Here is a 22,561-nt window from a genome sequence, read left to right as displayed (position 1 = left end):
TAGGGTAGCAAGCCCTCTGGGTGATTTCGATAGATAATAAAATTTGAAACGCCTTGGTTTCAGCAGACTCTGGGTGTTTGCTAGTGGTAGCGTGGGCTCATTGGTGTCCGCATCCTCTCAGGTGGCCTCGCGGTACGTTCTTTGCTCATTTAACCATCTGGAAAATCTGTCATCTAGTCTTTGTCTTTATGCCCATTAGCAGCATCTTCAGTGGTTCCACAGATCAACTATTAAGTGTAGGTCTGCAAACACTTTAGCTGAGTGCAGGGTATACTGGGCTGGGGGTTTGGGGGGAAGGTATGAAAGGATTAGGAGAATCTCCTCCATTAAGAAAAAACCCACATGGGGCGCCTGGGTGGCTCAGTCGTTAGGCGTCTGCCTTCAGCTCAGGGCGTGATCCTGGCGTTCTGGGATCGAGCCCCACATCGGGCTCCTCTGCTGGGAGCCTGCTTCTTCCTCTCCCACTCCCCCTGTTTGTGTTCCCTCTCTCGCTGGCTGTCTCTATCTCTGTCAAATAAATTTAAGAAGAAAAAAAAAAAGAAAAAAAAGAAAAAACCCACACCTCTAAAAGCAGTAAGGGCTTCTTAAAACACAGGTTGCTGGGCCACACCCCTGGAGTTTTGGACTCTGCAGGTCTGGGTGTGCCCTGAGAATGCGCATTTTTAATACATTCCTAGGGAATGCTGCTGCTGCCGGGCCAGGGACCATTTTTCAGAACCACTTGTTGGGAGCACTCGTCATCTCCCTTCATGTTCTCTCCCTCTCTTGCAGGTAGGCTGTAGGGGATGCATTGGGGGGACGAGGTGGAGGCAGGGGACCCTCAGGTGTGCATGCAGAAGCCAATCCACTCCAGGGCCAGTCTGCAATCATCTTTATTTCATCAGGTGGTGCCAACAGGTAAGTGGTCCTATTATTATTATTTTTAACTGGTCCTATTAATACATGTTGCAGGGCCCAGGGCCAGAGCCTGGGCTAAGCAGACGTCCCACTCCTCCTTGGGGGTGGAGCTTCCCTAGTGCTTTCCCTCTTAAGAAAGGCACTGACTTAGACCTCACCCTTTCTGTACATACAGAACGTCCACAGTTTAACCATATCAGATTGGGGTGTGGTCCTCCCTTGTAAGTAGATTCCAGACTCCGTTGCAGCATTAATGGCCAGGTGGCCGTAGGATCTGTAGCACTGGTTCTCAACGCTGCTAAGTTTGGAAAAGAAAAGGATGCCCACAACCGTCCCCAGACCAATTCAATCAGAATTTGGGGTGGAAGGGTCTGGAACAGAATTGGCGGATTCGGGTGTACAGGTGGAGAGGGAATCACCACGCTACAGGCTGACTGGGGGCTCTGCATTTCTCCAGGACCTTCAGCGAGAACTTTCTATGAGGAACAGATACAGGATTCAGAGATGGAGGGAGCATCCCTGGCCCCTGGCCTTGCAATAATGGTGAAGGTGTCATCTGTTATCATTTTGAAAATAGTATCTTATTTGGCTTTTACGTGAAAGCAGAATAAAATATCCTATCAAAAGAGAGTCGTGTCTAAAAGATCTTTAAGCCATTATGGGTTTTTTAAAAGGCACTGTGGTGGCCCAGAGTCATGTGCTGCTAAGTGCTATCTGATAGGGGTCATGCATGTGATATCTGTGTCATCTTATTAAAAATGGGGATTATTCCTTGACCTTTGGGGATATGATTAGAAACTGAATTCAGGGACTTGCCCTTGCAAAGTATAATATAGCTGGGATTTTTTTTTTTGTAGTTACCATGTGTAATGTGGAAAAAAAAAATATATATTTAGAATGCATATAATATGGAAATAAGTGCCCCTGTAATTGAAGGAGGAGATAAAACAGTAGCTGTAGAATTCTGACAATTTTCTCTGTTCTTCGCCAGGGTAGAGTAATACATAGATTTGACGGTTGAGGAGATGGCTTTCCATTGATGCAGTTGACCTCAGTTACCACTAAGGGGTGATCCCCTTCAGGTAATAAACCCATTTAACACCTGTTTCGTTGCCTTCACTGGGAGGACAAGACACAATCAGCTTGCTGGTGATGGGCGTTTTGCTGCCTGATGGGTTTCCTTCAAAGGAGACGGTGATATTGTTGATCTTCTTGGGCCGCACGGAGTCTACAGCACGAACAGAGAAGGCTGGGTTCTCCACAATGAAGGAGAAGGTGACCGGATGATAGAAAATGTTCTTGAAAGGGATAACTATGTTGTATCCCGCCCGGATCAGGAAGGGACCTTGGGGCTTCGGGGGCAGAGCCACGCCAAAGAGGGGGATGATATACTCCCCACCTGTAATCGATGACAGCATCAGGATGCCCTTGGTCTCGCCCAGGTGGCTGGGCTCAAAGTAGACTTCCACACTGACTTCCGTGCCTCCTTGAGCCCCTGGGGCTGCGGTAATGACCTTTTCCGTGTGGAAGTCTTGACAGTCAGTCTGAAAGAGGAACAAATGCACCTGGTTCACACAGGATCCCAAAGAGCACACGGGCAGCTCGGGCCCATCCCCTGCCCACCCACTCTCGGACATCAAGTAACCTACCTTTGCCGTGAGGCTGGGCAGGTCACTTAAAGTTGTGCCCTTATAAGTCCCTTGAAGAGTAGGTAATACTAATTATTATAGCCATTTTACTACAAAGAAACCAAAGCTAAGAGATATTAAATGACTTGTCCCAAGATACCAAGCTGGATTATGTCAGTGTGGCCTTCAGTGGTGCTACACCCCCCCCCCGAGTCTGGCTCTTCTTTTCTCCCGCGCCTCTGAAAGGCTGAACAGTCTGGCTCCTCATGGATGGGGAGGGGGCTAGTTCTTGACAGTTTTGAGCAGAAGTGAAAGGGATCACTTCCACACTAGGGCATTCGACTGCCAGTGCAAGTCCCCTTAGGATTTCTTCATGCCTCTGACACTATAACCGGAGACAGCTGAGCTGGCGGTTGCCCTTCAGCCTGGATCCCTGAATGGCTGTGATGAGCAGAGTCCCCTGCTGACCCTCATTGGATAGACAGCACAAGGGAGGGACAAACCTTTTTTGTTTTAAGCCACCAAGATATTGGGGCTGTTCGTTACTATAGCATAACCTAGCTTCTCCTGACTGGCATGATTGATCAAGAGCCCGTGCCTCTTGGGAAGCCTGGGTGGCTCAGTCGGTTAAGTGTGTGCTTTCAACTTAGGTCATGATCCCAAGGTCCTGGGATCGAGTCCCACATTGGGCTCCTTGCTCAGCCGGGAGCCTGCTTCTCCCTCTGCCTGCTGCTCCCCCTGCTTGTGTGCTCTCGGCTCTCTCTCTCTGACAAATAAATAAATTAAATCTTAAAAAGAAAAGAAAACAGAGGATAAGAAACATAAAGGACAGAATAAGAAATCCCAAAATATGTCTGGTAAAAATTACCCAAAAAATCAACAGAAAAAAATAGAAAAAAAAGAAAAAAAAAGAGCCCGTGCCTCTTGACTATACCTTGGAACCACTGATGGCCACCCAGTGTGGAGGCTGCGCCTCCTAGCTCCCCCTGTTGCTCGGTGTGGTCTCGTTTTGTTCAAGGGAACGTGAGTGGGAGGGATATATAGAGCTCCCTGCCTTGCCCCCTGGAGCTGGCTGGAATGCAGACGTGAGGGTAAGCCGTCTTGGGCCCTGCGGACCCAAGCAACTCTCTCCAGAGGGAAGAGCCTCAGGACAGAAGTGGTCTGGGTGCCCGGAGCTACCATTCTAGCCCAAACTGCTTATGCTCACGTTGTTATCTGAGAGAAGAGTAACTTTTACTTTGTTGTTATTTTGGGTTTCTCTTTCAGTAGTTAAACCTGGATTCCAATTCATATCATAGGAAACATACATGAAGCATTTACTATGAGCCAGACTCTATGAAAACAGTTTTATGTGCATTTTTTAAAAGCCTCAGAGCAATCCTGTGAGGTTGGGGTATTATTACCATTTCCAGGAAAGGTTACAGAGCTTTAGTAAATTATTCATACAAAGAGTAAGTGGTGAAGCCAAGGTTCAAATCCAAGTCTGTTGGATTTCACAGCCTATACTCATGACCACTAAGCACTCCTGTCTCTTCTAGTGACCACTGTGCGTGCTGTGGGAAGCAAAACTCCCCAGCCCCACCCCGCCCCAGCTTGTGAAGACAGAGCCTGTAAGGAAGAACCCAGGCCTGACACTATTTATTTCTAGCTGGGAGTTTCCAGGCTAGATGAAGCACCTGACTCCCTCTGAGTTTCATAATTCTGCACCCCTATATCCTCCTTCTATCATTTTTAAGCTCAGCCTTCTGGCAAGGGAAGGGCAGGGGGTGGGACCCTGGCTGCTCACCCTGCAGTAGTATTCTGTCTTCTGCCGGGTGTAATTGGTGAACTTGGCAAAGATGCTCTGACCGCTGCCGAGAATGGCCTGGAAGTGGATGGGCTTTTCAGGCAGTGCTGGCGTGGCCTTCAAGTTGAGCTCATACAGGTAGTAACCCAAATCACTGTTGTGCAGTGTGAGTCTCCCAAAGGTTTCTCCAGCTCTCAGGGGCTGGAATTCAAATGAGAATGTGCCCTGCAAGAGAAGACAGAGGCTCGTGTGATGCCGAGACTCCAACCCATCCCTTGCTACCCAGTGACTTCAGAGTCGGTTGGTGGCAGAAATGGTGCTTCACAGCAAATGCTCACAATGATCTTGGGCCCAGGGAATCTCTGTCCTAGCCCTTTTTCTCCTCTGTATCCCTTCTAGCTTTCCCTAGAAATACCCTAGGGGTATTTATATATCTGGAATCTCTTTGAATCTAAGAGGTATGAGATCTTCTCTTGAGAAGCACACTTATGATGATGATGGCAGCGAGTGTTGCCAGCAGGAGGGCTGAAGGTCAGCAGCTCCTTCTTTGCTCATAGCCAATCTCAGAACAGCTTCCTGGGTTCTACCTTCATTTGGGAAATATTTTCTCCTTCTTCTATTATCACCCACGGCAAAACAAAACAAGAACCAGAGTATGGCTTATAATAACAAAATAAGGGAAACAATTCAAGAGAGTTAGCAGTAAGAACTCGGCTAAATAAATCATAGTTTAGCCACTTTGGTGGAATAGTATGTAGCCATTAGAAAGGAAGGGGCAGAGCTATGAGCACTGCCACGAAAGGTGTTGATGATATTGTAGTCAAAGGAAGGACGTTCCATAAATGTATATAAAGCATATGGCCATTTTTGTGGAAAAGAATATGTCTATGCAGGTATAGAAAAGAGACAGCAAGGTTGTATATCAGATTGTTACCAGTAGTTATCTTAGGTTGAAGGAAATGGGATTGGAGGACTTTCATTTTCTCTTCCATATACTTTTGAATAGTTAAAATATTGTTTTTATCATGAGTAGGTATTGTTTCTTTTTTAAAAGAACTAGTTCTTCTCATTGAAAAATAGAATAAAAGGAGGATATCATTAAAGTTGTTGTAGATGCTTAGCAGAATATAGTATACAAATTTAGACAATTTTACCACAATTAAAAAATTTAGATGGGAATGGACAAATGTATAAAAGCTACAACTTACAAAACCAGAATCAAGTAGGTAAAGAAAACCTAGGTAGTTCTGTAACCATTAAAGAGATTTAAGCAATAGTAAAAAAGTTTTCCCTTAACAAAATTCCAGGATCATGAAGACTTACTTGTAAGTTCTATTAGACAATCTAAGTATTTCACAAATTCTCCCAGAGAAGAGAAAAAGAGGGAACCCACCTCGGGGAGCATGATTTTGATACCAAAATCCAACAAGGCTAATAGGAGAAAAGAAAACTGAATGCCAGTCCCCCCGCAAACATACATACAAAGTGCCCAATAAGAATGTTATCCAACTGAATCCGGCAATATATAAAGAAGAAAATGTTCCATGACAAAGATGGGTTTATTCCATGAATGAAAAGTTGGTTTAACATTAGAAAAACCAATCAGTTGCCACGTTGACAGATTAAAAGAACAATGATTTGAACATCTCAATAGATGCAGTAAAGGCATTTGACAAAACTCTACATCCATTCATGGAGTTTTAAAAAAAAGGTCTTAGCAAACTAGGAATAGAAGGGGACATCCTTAATTTGATAAAGGGTATCTATAAGAAACCCAAAATAAACATAATAAATGGTGACACTTTGAAAGCTTTCCTTTTAAGATTAGGACCAAGACAAGGATGCTGTTTATTGCCTTTCTAGTCAACATCATTCTGCAGGTCCTAGATAGCCCTATAAGGCATGAAAAGGAACTCAAAGGAAGAAGCTTATAATGGAAGATATAAAATTGTATTTATGTACAGATGATATGATTGTACATGTAGAAAACTTAAAAATCTATAATTGAAATTATTATTGATAAGTGAATTATTTAAGGTGTTGGTTACAAAGTCAATATACAAAAAGTTAAAAACAGAACTACCCTACGATCCAGCAATTGTACTATAGGGTATATACCCAAAGAATACAAAAACACTAATTCAAAGGGATACATGTACCCTCATGCTTATTGCAACATGATTTACAATAGCCAAGATATGGAAGCAGCCCAAGTGTCCACTGATAGATGAATGGATAAAGAAGAGGTGGTGTAGATATACAATGGAATACTACTCAGCCATCAAAAAGAATGAAATCTTGCCATTTCCAATGGCTTGAATGGATCTAGAGAGTATAATGCTAAGCAAAATAAGTCCATTAAAGAGAGACAAATGCCATATGATTTCATGTATATGTGGAATTTAAGAAACAAAACAAATGAGCAAAGGAAAAAAAGAGAGACAAATCAAGAAACAGATTCTTAATTATAGAGAACTGAAGGTTACCAGAGGGGTGGTGGGTAGGGTGATGGGTGAAATAGATGGTGGGGATTAAAGAGGGAACTTGTGGTGGTGAGTAGCAAGTGATGTATGAAAGTGTGGAATCACTATATTGTATACCTGCAACACTGTACATTAACTAACTGAAATTAAAATAAAAACTTAAAAAGCCAAAAAATTAAGGCAAAGTCAACATACAAAAATCATTAATATTGTTACATACTTGCAACAAATAGAAAATGAAATTTTGAAAAGATACCATTTACAATAGTATCAAAATACATAAAGCCTAGAAATAAATCTAACAAAAGATGAATAAGGCCTCTACATAGAAAACTAAAATAATATTACTGAGAGAAATTAAATAAGAAGACTTAAAGAAATGAAGATCTGCTTGTGGATTCGAAATCTCAATAGCGTAAAGACTGGAATTCTTTCTGTGACAGATATGCTCCAAGATGGTCCCCAGCGATCCCCATCTCCCACCATTCACACTCTTGTGTCACCGGCTCCCATGTTGTACCAGGGCTGGTCTGTGTGACCTCTAGTATATGGCAGAGAGATGAGCCCTAGTATATGGCATGTCACTTCTGAGATTAAGAGGAAAAGCCTGTGGTTTCTGTCTTGTGCATGCGCTTCTTTGCTGCCTCAGTTTCTCTTAGATCACTTGCTCTAGGGGAAGTAAGCGCTCATGTTGAAAGCAGCTCTAGGGAGAAGTGTGCATGGTGAGGAACCGAAGCCTCCAGCCGACAGCAAGGAAGGAAGGCCTTTCCAACAACCACATGACTGAGTTTAGAAGCAGGTTATGCAGCCCCAGTCAAGCCTTTGAGGTGACCAGAGTTCTGGCTGACAACTGACTACACCCTTCTGAAAGATCCTCAGCCCAAACCACCCAGCTAAGCTGCTGCTCTTGGATTCCCGAACCTTGGAAATTGTGTAGACAGTAAGTGCTTGGGGTGTTAAGTTGCTAATTTTTAGCAACTTAGGTACTTTGTTATGGACCAACAGGTAGCTAATACATTCTTAAAATAATCCAATCAAAATCCTAACAGGTTATTTAATTTTTTGGAGGAACATGACAAGTTGATTTATATGGAAATGCAAAGGGCCAAGAATGGCCAAGATACTCTTGAAGAACAGGAATATAAGAGATTATCAAGTCTTAATATAACATCAGCAGAAGGATATTATGATTTTAATTTAACTAATAATATAGCTTCAAAGTATATAAAGCAAAAACATGACAGAACTATAAGGACAGACAAATCCCCTATCACAGTGGTGACTTTAACATATTCTCTTAAATCTGACCAAACAAGTAGACCAAAATACCAGAGAATTAACATCAAAATGGCAAACACATGCTTTTTAAAAACAAACGGAGGATTAAAAAAAAAAAAGATCATATATTGGGCCATAAGGCAAATCTAAACAAATTCTAGAGGACTGAAATAATATGGAATATATTCCCTGACCACAAAATAACTTAAAAAACAAACGTGTAGAAAAATCCACACGTTTGGAAATTAAGAAACACTTGTAATAACCCATGAGTCAAAAAAGAAGTATTCATAATGATGAAAGTTAGAATAGTTTTGAACCTTATGACAAAAAATGATGCATTTAAAAATTCATACATTGCAGCTAAAGCAGCACTTAAGAGGGGGACTTATAAATCTTAAATGTGTGTATGGGAAAATAAAGAAGACTAGAAGTAAATGCACTAAACACTCATCTTAGAATTTAGATAAAGCACCAGTAACCCACAGGAAGCAGAAAGAAGGAAATAATTAAAAGCAGAAATCAAGCAACTAGAAAATGAACATATAATAAATCATGGAACACCACATCAAAAGCTAATGATGTACTGTATGGTGACTATCATAAGAAAAAAACATACAATAAAGAGTACCAACAAAACCAAAAGATGCCTTTTTGAATAAAAGATATAGTACTGAGAAACCTCTAACAAAACAGATCAAGCAATAGAAGGCACAAAACCAGTATTAGCAATGAGAAGAGAACATCACATAGAAGAGGTATAAGAGGATATCATGAGCATGGAGGCAGATCTCTCGCTCAGACTATTACCCAACTGAAGTCAATCCGTTTGTAAAAAGGTGAATTAAGATCACGAGGAGCTATCAGTTGATCCCGTGTTTTATCAGATTGGCAAACCTTTAAAAATGTGACAATGCCAAAAGTTGGTGAACTCTCATTACTGACTGGAGGTCATCTCCTGATTGGCAGTTACAGGCATGCACACCCTATGACCCAGAGATTCTCCTCCTTGGGGTACACTGTGGAGGAACACACGCGTGTGCAGCAGGAAGGCACTCGTGCGGTGAGGTCCACCACAGCATTTTTTCACGATAACCAAACGCTGAAACCAACACGGACGTCTGGCCCCTGTAGAATGGATATCTAAATTGTGGGACAGCCGTATGATGGAATATTCTACAGCGACGGAGATGAACCAACCTCAGCAGCATGCATCAACGTGACAACTGCCACCACACACGACGTTGAGCAAAAGACATTAAAACGTTAAAGAATGCCCCCCCCTTCTTTATCCCTTTCTTCCCCTACCGATCTTCCTAGTTCTTATGTTCCATAGATGAGAGAAATCATATGATAATTGTCTTTCTCTGCTTGACTTATTTCACTTAGTATTATCTCCTCCTGTGCGGTCCATGTCATTTAGTACGCTTTCTTTTGCATAGAGTTCAAAACCAGGCAAATCTAAACCATATGGCTGAAAAGCAAGAGATTATTACAAAATAAAGACAGTGGTAACTTTTAGGGTGAGGGACAGTACTGTGCATGGAGATAGCAGTTTCTGGGGTGGTGGCAATTTTTTATGTCCTGCCCTGGGTATTGGTTATACAGATATTTCTTTCTTAGTTGTTTAAACATGTTTTAATATATTCATTATAGGTATATATATTTGTTATACATTTCTGCATAGATTTTTAGAACTCATGATGAAAAATATAGGGACAAAATGAAGGGCATGGAGACTGTCTGAAGAATAAGACAGATTTTGCATTCTGAAGGGGAAGGAAGAGCTCGACTGGGTGCAGAGAATAAGCAGGCAGGCTCAAGTTGGAGAAACAGAAGGGATTTTGTTGGAATCTGGACAGTGAGAGTTTGGAGCCTTAAACTGAAAAGAATCTAAAGAAAGTTCATCGCCACATCAGCTCAGAATTCCAGGTCCTATCTTCCCAGCCAGACACAGGTTTCTTGCACATCCTTCCTGAAAAGGTCTGTGCATAAGCAAACGGGACAGTGCACATGCTGGTCACTCGATATGCTATGTCCCTTACTTTCCTTTGCACCACATCTATTCTATGTTACCTTTATAATCAGTAAAAAACAAAAATTATGTCAAATTGAACAAGGCAAACAAGCATATGACAGAGGCAAGGGTTCATAACTAGTAAGTCCTTTTACATGTCTGAACCACAGTGCTCCTGTGCCCGTGTTCGTGGGAGGACTTGGGCGGAAGGGGAAGGGGGACATCAGGAGTGTGACTGAGGGACCGTCCCCTGCCTTCCCGACCACTGTCAGGGCTGGCCCAACCTCAAGGAGGAAGGCCATGATCCAGGGGCAGAGCCTCTGTCACAGATATTGGGGGGTCCCTGGTCTCCAGGGCCGTACCTCGGAGTTGGCAGGCACCACAAACTGGGAGGGCAGACTGATGTCAGGCACCCTGCATTCCGTGGAGAAGGTCACCAAATAGGGCAGGGGGTTCTCGACCTTGATGGAGGCTGATGTGCTCTGCCGAACGGGGCTCATCATCTCAATGGTTTTGATGACGCCTGAAGGGATGACCCTGAAACTCACCATGTAGTGTAAGAACTCACTGGTCACTTCGTTTCGGAAGATCACCTGGTTCGTGGGGAGAGGGGGATGAAGCAGGGCAGAGGAGAGGGGTTAGCGGAGGGGCTTCTACTGTCTCAAGGAGCTCCTTCTCTCTGCTAGCATTGCCTGCGGATATGAAGCACAGTGCCCACCGGCACTCCCACCCTGTCTGAACCCCCACCAGCCAGCCTTTCTCCTGCGGGGTTCTGTGCTGGCTCCTCCCAGGTGAGAGCTGATCGGACAGCCTGGGTTTGCTCAGAAGAGGCCAGAGCAGCACTGTCTAGAGCTGAAGGTGAACATGTCCCTGGGGGACCACTAGCTGGCCCCAGAGAACAAGCAAGACCCCGAGAGGTTCATGCTGTAGTGGGTTTCACTCCTATGCCAGTTGCTGCTGGAATCGACAATAATTCTAATAATAGTAATGACAGTATCTAACATTTAATGAATGATTACTGTGTGCCAGGCACTAGAAATACTTGTTTAATGTATACAACTTGTAGGCAACATTATTCCCATTTCCTTTCTTTCGTTTGTTTTTGTTTTGTTTTGTTTTTTGCTTCGTTGTTTTGTTTTGTTATTGTTGTTGTTTGTTTCCCAAGGAAACAAGTTCAGCAAAGTTAAATACCTTGCCAAGGTCACGTGCAGAGAGAAGTGTCTGAACCAGGATTTGAACAAGGTTGAACTGACTCCAGAGCCCACCCTTGTGATTGCAGTACATTGTCCCCTCAGCCCTGCGACTGACATGATAAACTTCTGCTTCCAGTAGACCCAGATATCTGTCTGGTATCATTTTCCCTCAGACTGAAGAATTAGCATGCTGTCCAGTGATGCAAGTCTGCTGACAAAGAATTCTCTCATGTTCTTTTATCTGAAAATAACTCCATTTTAAAGAATATTTTCAGTGAATGAAGAATTCTCAGTTGATAGAATTCAGCATTTTGCAGATGGCTTCCATTGTATTTGAAGAAGTCAGTGGTCATTTTTATTGTTGTCTCCTGTATGTAACAGATTTTTAAATATCTGCTTGTTTCAAGCTTTTCTCTTTATCTTTGATTCTCAGTTTTACTATGATATGCACAGACATGGTTTTCTTTATATTTTTCCTGCTTGAGGTTTGCCAAGTTTCTTGGATCTGTAAATATATGTATTTTTAAATTCATATCAGGGAAGTTTCATAATTTTTTCAAATAGTTTTCTGCCTGTTCTCCCTTTATTCTCTTCTTGGACTCCTATTACTCATGTGTTAGAAAATTTTACATTTTCTCACAGGTTCTGAGGCTCTGGTTCATTTCAGTCAATCTTTTTTCTTTTTGTTCAATCTGCTATTAAGCACATCCAGTGAAACCTTCATTTCAGTTTATTTTAGTTTTCAATTCTAGACTATCCATTTGGTTCTTTTTTTATAGTTTCCATTTCTCTGCTGAGATTCCTTATCTGTCCATATTTAATTATTTGAAATATTTTCTTTTAGTTTTAAACATGTTTATAATAGCTGTTTTCAGGTCTTTGTCTGCTTAATCCAATATCTGGCCCATCTTGGAGTCCATTTTTATTGACTGCCTTTTTTGTGACTATGGGTCACATTTCCCTGCTTTGTCACAAGTCTAGTAATTTCTGCTGGTACACTGGACATTGCTGATGATCATTGTAGAGATTCTGGATTCTGTTATCTTCCTTGTAAGAGTGTTGATTTCATTCTAGGAAGCAGTTCAATCATTGACTTTTTGACTTATCACCTTAAAGTTGAGTAGGTTTGGTTTCATGCTTTGTTAGAGCAGATCTGTGGAAAGCTCAAGGTGTTTCTCAAGACCTTGCAACTTGGTAGGATTCAATCTTCAAATTTTGTCCTTCCTGAAGATCTTGTAGGTGCTTAGTTTTAGGCTTTTTAAGGGCCTAAAAGGACTTATCCTAAGGGCATGGTCCTTTCTTCTGGCCATTCTGGTATTTCAACTGGATTCTTAGGATGTTGGTGAGATGCTAATGCAGTCTCCACTCTGGCTGAGCCAAACCTCCAATGTCCCCCAGCACTGATTAATGTATCTTTGTTCCTTTATCAACCTCTTTTGGAAGTTGTTCTCTGATAAATCTCAAATAGTCTCATCTTGGGCATGTGCAGAATGACTCTCAACCAAAGACTTTGAGGGGAACTCCCACACAGACTTCTGTCTCCCTTCCCCCCAGCACCCTGCCACGCCATGCATTGCTCCCTCCACTTCTCTACCACCCTGTAGAGACCAGCTATTTCAACTGCACCAAACTCTGCTTTCTGCATTGTCAGTTCACTGGGGCAGCTGTGCTTTGCTTAGACTCTAGCTCACTGCAGTGCAGTCAGGAAACTGTCCCCTGGCAGAGAGCCAGGACAATTATGGAGAATCATCTCATTAGCTTTTCTTCTCTTTAATGGATTGCAGTATTGTGCTGCCTGTTGTCAATGCCTGAGAAGACTTGCCTCAGATATTCTGTCTGGGTTTTATGATCATTTATGGTGGGAAGAGTCATTACTCCATCATAATCAGAAGAAGTGCTTTCGGATTTTTAAAGAACTTTTGTGTTGTTAATTTTAATACATATTATTGTAAAGAGACTCTGTGATCTACGTTCACCATCATTTTTACTTAACACTTTAAAACATATATTTACTTATATTTTTTTGTTCACGTCTATAGTTTATGACCATCTTTATTCTTTCCCTACCCATTTCCCCATTTGCTTCCCACTGAATGAGACAAAATTTTTCATTGCCTTATTTTATTCCTCCCCTTGCTATTTCCTATATTGAGGTCATATGAAATACTCATTTCAGATTGCTTTTCAACAATTATTTTAAATTACCTATCAATTGAATTTTGATTCTTTGTTCTTTGTATCCTTATGTTTTCCTCTTGATTTCACTTACTTGTTTTTAAAATTTTCCTAATTCAAAAACTTTTAATTTAATAGTACTTCTTTCAAACAGGGATTTTATATATGGGTAGGTTACTTTGAGTCCTTGCATGTTTAAAAATATCTTTATTTTGGCACGTATTGCATGGTGCACTGGGTGTCACATGCAACCAATGAATCATCGAACTTTACATCAAAAACCAGGGATGTACTGTATGGTGACTAACATAATATAATAAAAAATATTATTAAAAAAATAAAACAAATATTGTTAATTCAAAAAAAAATCTTTATTTGCCCTCATAATAGTTTTGTTTGGAAAAAGTTCTAGATTGAACATTGCTCTAAGTTATATGAATAGCTTATTCCACTGCACCCCCCACCTTTTCCTGAGAGAAAGAGAGTAAGCATGCACGTATGCATTTGTGATGGGGGTGGGCTGGGGCAGAGGGAGAGGAAGAGGGAAAATCTTAAGCAGGCTCACAGGCTCCATGCCCAGTGTGGAGATCAACACGGGGGCTCAAGCCCATGACCCTGAGATCATGACTTGAGCCAAAATCAAGAGTCAAACACTTAACCTACTGAGCCAACCAGGTGCCCCTCCACTGTTTCTTGTATTCAGTGTTACCATGAAAAATCCGATGTTATTGTGATTATTTCCTTTGACTTTATCTAGAATAATTTAGGAATTTCTTTTTTATCCCAGTTTTCTACAATTTTGTTCTCATGTATTTAGATGTGAGGTTTTTTTTTCCATTCACCCTATTTGGCAAGTTGTTGGGTCCCTTTAGTTACAAGACTCAGCCTTTTTCAAATAGTCCTGGAAATTTTTCTTCAATTATTTTGAAGATAATTTTTTTCCTTTTATTATCTAGTTTTTCTGTTTCAGGAGCTCTTTTTTTTAATTTAAATTTTAGTTAACATACGGTGCAATATCAGTTTCTGGAGTAGAATTCAGTGATTCATCATTTACATATAACACCCAGGGCTCATCACAACAACTGCCCTCTTTAATACCTATCACCCTTCTAGCGCATTCCCTACCCACCTCCTTCCATCAATCCTTAGTTTTTTCTCTATCATTAAGAATCTCTTATGGCTTATTTCCCTCTATCCTTTTTTTCTTTTCCCTCTTCCCATATGTTCATCTGTTTTCTTTCTTAAATTCCACATATGAGTGAAACCATATGGTATTTATATTTCTCTGACTTATTTCACTTAGTGTAATACTCTCTAACTTCATCCATGTCATTGCAAATGACAAGATTTCATTCTTTTTGATGGCTGAGTAATATTCCATTGTATTTATATACCCCATCTTCTTTATCCATTCATTAGTCAATGGACATTTGCGCTCTCTCCGTAGTTTGGATACTGTTGATGCTGCTGCTATAAACATTGGGGTGGATGTACCCTTTTGGATCTGTATTTTTGTATCCTTTGGGTAAATACCTAGTAGTGCAATTGCTGGGTCATAGGCTAGTTCTTTTGTTAACCTTTTTTTTTTTTGAAGATTTTATTTATTTATTTATTTGACAGAGAGAGGGAACACAAGCAGGGGGAGCGGGAGAGGGAGAAGCAGGCTTCCCGCTGAGCAGGGAGCCTGATGCGGGGCTTGATCCCAGAACACTGGGATCATGACCTGAGCCGAAGGCAGACACTTAACGACTGAGCCACCCAGGTGCCCCGTTCTTTTGTTAACTTTTTGAGGAGCCACTGTTCTCCTGAGTGGCTGCACCAGTTTGCATTCCCACCAACAGTGCAAGAGGGTGCCCCTTTCTCAGCATCCTGTTGTTTCTTGTGTTGTTAATTTTAGCCATTCTAACGAGGTGTGAGGTGTTAGCTCTTCATAGTTTTGCTTTGTATTTCCCTGATGATAAGTGATGTTGAGTACCTTTTCATGTGTCTGTAAGCCATTTGGATGTCTTCTTTGGAAAATAAGTCTTTTCTTCTTGTCTTCTGCCTATTTCTTAACTGGATTATTTATTTTTTGGGTGTTGAATTTCTTATTAGGTGACATTAGAACTCTTTGATTTATAATTTATGTCTCATATTTCCTTTCATTTTTTTTTGAAACAGCTTTATTGAGATGCGATTCACATACCATATAATTCACCCATTTAAAGTGTACAATGCTAAATGAAATAAGTCAAGCAGAGAAAGACAAATATCATATGGTTTCACTCATTTATGGAACATAAGAAGTAGGAAGATCGGTAGGAGAAGAAAGGGAAGAAGGAAGGGGGGTAAACAGAAGGGGGAATGAACCATGAGAGACTATGGACTCTGGGAAACAAATTGAGGGCTTTAGGGGGGAGGGGGTGGGGGACTGGGATAGGCCAGTGATGGGTATTAAGGAGGGCATGTATTGCATGGTGCACTGGGTGTTATACGCAAGTAATGAATCATGGAACTTTACATCAAAAACTTGGGATGTACTGTATGGTGACTAACATAACATAATAAAAATTACTATTAAAAAAAGTACTATAGTAATTAAGACAATGTGATACTGATGTAGGAATAGACAAAGTACCAGAATGGAATAAAGAGCCCTGAAACTGAAAAAAAAAAAAAAGTGTACAATTTAGTGGTTTTTAGTATACTCACAAAGTGATGCAAGTATCACCACAATCAATTTTAGGTCATTTTCATCAACCTGAAAAGAAACTCTATGTCCATTACCAATCACTCCCCGTTTCCTCAACCCATCCACTCTAGCCCTAGGCACCGCTAATTTACTTTCTCTTTCTATGGATCTGCCTATTCTGGACATTTCGTATAAATTAAATCATACACTATGTGGCCATTTGTGACTGGCTCTGCTCAGCTAGCATAATGTTTTCAAGGCTCACCCTTGTATTGCACGTATTTGCACTTCATTTCCATTTCTTTCTATTGCCAAATAATATTGCACTGTATTTATTCATTTGGGTTGATGGACATTTGGTTTGTTTCCATTTTGTGGTTCTTATGAATAATGCTGCTATGAACATTTATGTACAGGTTCTCGTGCGGACATAGGTTTTCATTTATCCTGGGTATACATCTAGCAGTGAAATTGCTGAGTCACATGGTAACTCTACATCTAATCATTTAACCAGACGGTTTTCTGCAGCAGCTGCACCATTTTACACTGCTGCCAACAATGCATGAGGGATCCGACCTCTCCACACCCTCTCCAGCACTTATTACTTCCTTCCATTCTTGCTATTTCTTTCTGCGCATGTGCTAAAGTCTGTGCTATTACTCAGCTCTATCTAACTTATTAGTAATCTCTTCGCTAGAGTTCATTACACTATTCAGCCTTCCTGTATGGTTTTCTATGACAAACATTCAGTTTCTTTATTTTCCAGGTCTCTGATTGTTTTCCACAATAGTCTGTTCTTCTATTATGGGTAAGATTATCTTCTTTCATTCCTTTGAGGATATTAATAATATTCCCTAAAAATCTTCTGTTTGCTTTAATACATCTTTTATCTTAGGGGTTTCTCTTTGTTGAGCTGGTATTTCTATTTAGAGTGGCTTTTTATTTTCTTCAGATGTTTCATGAGACCATGATTTCAAGGTTCTCTGTTAGCCTGTGAATGTGACCTGAGTAGAGCAGTCTACCTCAGTGATTGCAGGCGAGGATGACATCCGACTGCGTGGGTTTTGCCAGTATCTCTTCTGGAAGAAGGAGGTTTTTTCTTTTTTCAAAACTTTAAAATCTTTCCCTTCATCACAGCTTTTAATACTATCTATAAATGAGTAATTTCTACATATTATCTATAAATGAGTAATTCCATATAGATTATCTTCAGCCCTAACCTCTCCGGCGAGCTACTGATCCATAAGCGCTCCTCTTCTTCAAAGCACATATCTCATTTTGTAATTATACGCTCATAGTACCATTATTTGGTTAAGGCCCTTCTCCTTTCACTGGACTGTGCATTCCATGAAAACAGAGACTGTGCCTATTTTTGATCGTTGCTGTGTTGCCAGCACTTAGTATAGTATGTGGCAGATATAGTCACAGGTACTTGTTGAACTAATGATGAATTAGGAGGAACAGTTCATGCATGAAAGACCCTGTGGTATCTTGGAGCAGGTGGCTCTGAGTTGAATCCTGGCTCTGACCTTACTAGCTGTATGTACTGAGTGTTAGTACGGTGCTAGCCACTGTAAGTGCTCAGAAAAAGGGCTCTTTTCTTATTATTGTGGTCTGGTGTTTGCTGGCCCAGTGTTATTTACTGCTTAAGGATTTTCATGATTCTCCTGCCTTGAATGTTTGGCGTGGGTCTACACGATAGATGGATGGCCCTGCAGTCTAGCTGCATCTAAAAGAGGCTGGGAATCCTGAAAGCCTTTGCCAGGTCACTAAATGGTTAGCCCAACAGGATAAGGATAGGCTGGCAGTGGGAGGACATCTTCACTCCCTAACACCAGGCTCATCAGCCTCAGGGGCGAAACTCCAGAGTTCCAGGGAAATGCTTTTAACATGTAGATACCTTTGCACTGTATAGTCCCTCCTTGTGGGAAAAGAAGTTCAGCTTGTAGTCTTTCTTGGAGCCAGACAGTACATCAATGTAATCAAGGCCTTTTAAGGTAACACTTAGGTCTGGCCTCTCTGGTTTTATCATTTCCACAATGACCCGGAATCTGGGGGGACACAGCAGCACATGAAGAGAGGACAGAGAAAATGAGAACATCTGCCCAAAGGAAAGAAGGAAAGGTGCTATTGCTACTCTTGACTTTATGAAAAGCATGTGGGTCCAGGATTCTGGTCTTTACTTTGTCTCTAACAATACCAATAACTACCATTTATTGCCACCTGTTATGTGCCAGGTGCTGAGTCTGAGCTCCACATGTGTTACTAGTAACACATGGAGGTACATATGACTATCACCTCATCTTACTAATGAGGAAACAGAGGCCAAGAGGAAACATGCTCAGATAACACAATTAGTTATTGGTAGAACCAGGATTCAAAGTTAGGTCTGGGCCTTCATCCACTATGCTACCTGGCAGCCTTCAGTAAGTAAGCCTCTTCTCCCAGACTTTGGCTCCTTCTCTATAAAAGAAGGGGACCAGGCTGCTGGTCCTCAATCTTCCCTAGCCCTCGTATTCTACTCTACTCCCCCTGCAACTAAAGAGCCAAGGTGCGTCCTTCTCTGGCCGGTGGCTGAGGTGATAAGGTAGAGCATTTGATAACCACCATAATTCCCATTTTGATAATAATAATAACAGCTAACATTTACCGAGCACTTATTTTGTGCCAGGCCCTGGTCTAGCAGACTTAGATAATCAGCTATTCACAGACAGCAGTGGGTGTCTGGGAGCTTAGAGGTCAGGAAGTGCCTGGCCACATCAGGGAACTTTGTCTCTGATTCTTTCAGCCCCTCAATGTCCCCTAGAGGCCCTGACCAGGGGAAGGGCCAGGCTAGACAGGATGTTCTCCCTCCATCACCTCCACCCTGACCCCTTGCCCCACTCTCTCACCTCTGGGGCTTGTTAAGCCAGTTGCTGACTGGCAGGAGTTCAACGTAGGGCGTCTTACATGGTACTTCACGGAAGATATTGGCCACAGGTTTGGGGAGCTCAGAGACCCCATGCAGCGTATACAGCCAGCCAGTCCCATCGGGGAGGGGGAAGAAGAGGGTGCCCTAAGGAGAAGGAGTGTGGTCAGAATGGCACAGAAGGCCCCTTATTAGCTATGATAATGTCCCAGGGTTAACAGAAGCCCTCACGTAAGTGTTACTCTTAGAAAGTAGCTTGGTAGTATGTTTTAAGGGTCATAAAAATGTTCATATGCATTTGAACCAGGAACCTCACCCCAAGGAACTTAAGAGTCCCACGCTCTACCAATTGAGCTAGCCGGTGGCCTCATCCCAGGGAACTTAAAAATCCCTTCAGAGGAAAAAGCTGTGTGTATGCGCGCGCGCACACACACACACACACACACTGAAACCATTTATAGTATTGATGGAAATTTGGTAACAACTTTCATATTCAACAACTGGGGAATGTTAAATAAATTATGGAACTCTCATTCAAGAAATATTAGACAATCATTAAACATTATGATTACAAACACTATCCAGTTAAACAGGAAAATGCTCATGATATAATGTAAAGTGAAAATGAACAGAAGGCAACATCTGGTATGCTATGATGGCAGCTATGGCTGTATCTGAATGAGGGTTGGGAGTGAAGACAGAAGAAAACTGTTCTCCTTTTTTAGGGTGGAAGAATGCGTGGCCTCTTTCCTTTCTTATTTTTATTACAGCCACAATGATGTTATTTGTGCAATTAAGCTAAATATTAATTGCTTGATGCTTAGTCCAGGACTCTGTTCAGAACTGCGCCCCTTGTTCCAAGAGAATCCCTTATACAGGAAAACATGTGGGCACCGAGGGAGGCTTTGGACTCGATGATCTGCAGGATTCCCTATTGTTCCAACATGGTTGGTGGGGTCCCCTCTTGTTAGAACATTCTCTGAGCTCCCAAATTCTATCTCCCCACCTCTTTTGCACCACTCTTCCCCGCCAACCATACTGGGAAACTGACGTGGGTGGGGGGAGCCTCAGTCTACCTGATGTTTTCGGTTCTCCAAGTTCATGGTGCGGGGTCTGTAGGTGATCTCATAGGGCTTGTTTTGCTGATGGGGCTCCAGGGTGATGAACTCAGGACCCTCCCAGTGCTCGCCCTCAAAGATGGGGTGCAGGTTCCAGGTCTGGTTGGTGCGGTTTGAAAGCATGATGGTCTGCGTGTGCTTGGAGCGCACCTGGCAGGTGAAGTTCACCACCTGGAAGAAAGCATGCACCTCAGGCAGGTGGTGGAATTTACACACGAGTAGTTCGAGGACAGGTTCAGGCTGGAGATACATATTTGGGAGTTGAGGGTATGGCAATTATTTTTTAAGGCCAAGAAATTGGATGAGATCGTCAAGAAGTTAATTGTTTTTAGAAAAAAAGAAGAAATTTAAGAAATTTAATACCTGACTGGCACACTCCAATGTTAAGAAAAATCAGAAGAGGAGATGAGAGGTAGCATCTAATAAGGTAGGAGGAAACCCAGCGAAGGGTGGTATCGTAGGAGCTCTGTGAAAGTGTTGGAAAGATGCTTCCTTCAAGGGACTTGTTCAAGGTATCAAATGCTATCAACAGGTCAACAGTTGAGAACTGACCACCGAATGTAGCAATGGGGACAGTGTGGCAGTGGCGGTAAGGAGAGTCAAATAGATTAGTAGACAAGAACAGAATTCAGCAATGGACCCACACCTACATGGTCAAATGGTTTCTGACCCAGGTGCAGAAGTATTTCAGTGGAGAAAGGATAATCTTTTCAACAAATGGTGCTGAAATAATTGGATATTGGTATACAAAAAAAAAACCCACAATGAAATAAATTTTAATCCATATCTTGCACTATATGCAAAAATTAACTCTAAACAGATTGATGACCTAAATATAAAATTTGTGTCCTGAATATATGAAGAATTCTCAAAACTCAATAATAAGAAAATAAACAACCCAGTTAAAGATAGAAAGTTTGAACAGATACTTCAACAAAGATGATATATGGGCGGCAAATATATACCAGAAAAGATGCTCAACATCGTAAGTCATTAGGGAACTACAAATTAAAAAACACAAGGTGACACCACTACATATCTATTAGAATGACTAAAATGAAAACAACCAACCATATCAAGTGCTGGCAAGATGTGACATAGTGGAAATGTCAGACAATGCTGGTAGAAATGTAAAATGACACAGCCACGTTGGAAGACGGTTTAGTAGGTTCTTAAAAAAGTAAATATATGCCTGCTTATGACCCAGCCATTCCACTCCTAGATATTTACCCAAGAAAATGAAAGCAGATGTTCTCTCTAAGACTCGTACAGACATGTTCATGATTCCATTTATATAACACTCTGGAAATAATAGGATTACAGAGATGAAGACTGGGTGTCATTTTTACCATAAGTGGTTTTTACCATAAGTGGAACAGAGTTTCCAGGTTTCTATGGACATGGCTAGCAGAAGGTTAACCCAAGGCCCCCTCCCCCCCTTTTTTTAAGGAGAGAGAAGGAGAGAAAGGTGTTTGCCCTTTACTTACAGAGCTTGTAACAGAATTTGATCTAGCCAGAGATACCAGTGCAAGCTTCTTTGAGAATGTGATGCTTGAGTTGAGAGCTGAAGAATGAATAGGAATTAACTAAATGAAGAGGGGAAAATGAATATTGCAGCAGTGGGAATAGAATATGCAAAAGCCCTGTGGCAGGGGTTGGGGAGCAGGTCTGAATGTTTGATGTTGGCACCGAGGACTGTTTGAACAGAGTCACTTGTTTCTAGAAGGCCTAGCTGAATTCACTCGTGGAGCTTGCTGGGCCCACTCTGGCTGCTGGCCCATCTGTGGGCAGCATCTACTAACCTCTTTTACTGCAGGTGGTCCCACGCAGACTCCAGATAGGGTCAGGCTCAGGGGATTGCCTCCCTGGATGAAGCAGAGCAAGTTTTTATAGAGACTCTCCTTGCCCACTTCAGTGGGATGGTATGTCACTTCGAAAGAAACCTCCATGCCCGCCGTGATATAGCCTTCTTCTGGGCTGATGGAGAAATGAGGCGCAAACTTTTTGACATCCCATTTAAACCTTTTCCAAGACAAAAGGAGACAAGAAAGTTTACTGGTATCCTTAGGGTGTCCTCCATGCTGCTGAGATCAAGAGAATTTGCCTGGGCTTTTAGCTGGGAGGTTCACCCCCCCCCCACAAATACTCCCTGGGACCTGGGAGGAAGATCATCACTGGGTGCAGCAGAGGCAGGTGGGGACAAGAGCCAGGTCACTCCTGGGTAAGACAGCTCAGCTGCCTTATCCAAATCGGCAAAGAAGAAGTCAAAATGTCTCTCTTCGCAGATGACATGATACTCTATATGGAAAACCCAAAAGAATCCACTCCCAAACTATTAGAAGTTTATAGAGCAATTCAGTAATGTGGCGGGATACAAAATCAATGCTCAGAAATCAGTTGCATTTCT

The 22,561-nt window shown here is 41.8% G+C and overlaps 1 protein-coding gene across 1 annotated transcript in view; it reads right to left on the bottom strand.

Annotated features, from left to right (window-relative positions):
- Nucleotides 1–825: 825 nt before the first annotated feature.
- HYDIN (HYDIN axonemal central pair apparatus protein) overlaps nt 826–22,561 on the bottom strand; it is a 394,665-nt gene continuing 372,929 nt past the window's right edge. Inside the window, exons 81-87 of the mRNA XM_008702363.2 lie at nt 21,957–22,176; nt 20,113–20,325; nt 19,020–19,183; nt 18,029–18,179; nt 10,452–10,682; nt 4,312–4,536; nt 826–2,441 (exon numbers count right to left, since the gene is read on the bottom strand). Coding sequence (XP_008700585.2) covers nt 1,959–2,441; nt 4,312–4,536; nt 10,452–10,682; nt 18,029–18,179; nt 19,020–19,183; nt 20,113–20,325; nt 21,957–22,176 — 1,687 coding nt within the window. The 3' untranslated portion in view covers nt 826–1,958. The remainder of the gene's footprint in view (nt 2,442–4,311; nt 4,537–10,451; nt 10,683–18,028; nt 18,180–19,019; nt 19,184–20,112; nt 20,326–21,956; nt 22,177–22,561) is intronic.

This window comes from Ursus maritimus, unplaced genomic scaffold (assembly GCF_017311325.1).
Source record: "Ursus maritimus isolate PB19 unplaced genomic scaffold, ASM1731132v1 scaffold_19, whole genome shotgun sequence".
In the NCBI taxonomy this organism is placed as follows: Eukaryota; Metazoa; Chordata; class Mammalia; order Carnivora; family Ursidae; genus Ursus; species Ursus maritimus.
Note: the sequence above shows the minus strand (reverse complement) of the source record. Positions and strands in the feature narration are given on the sequence as shown.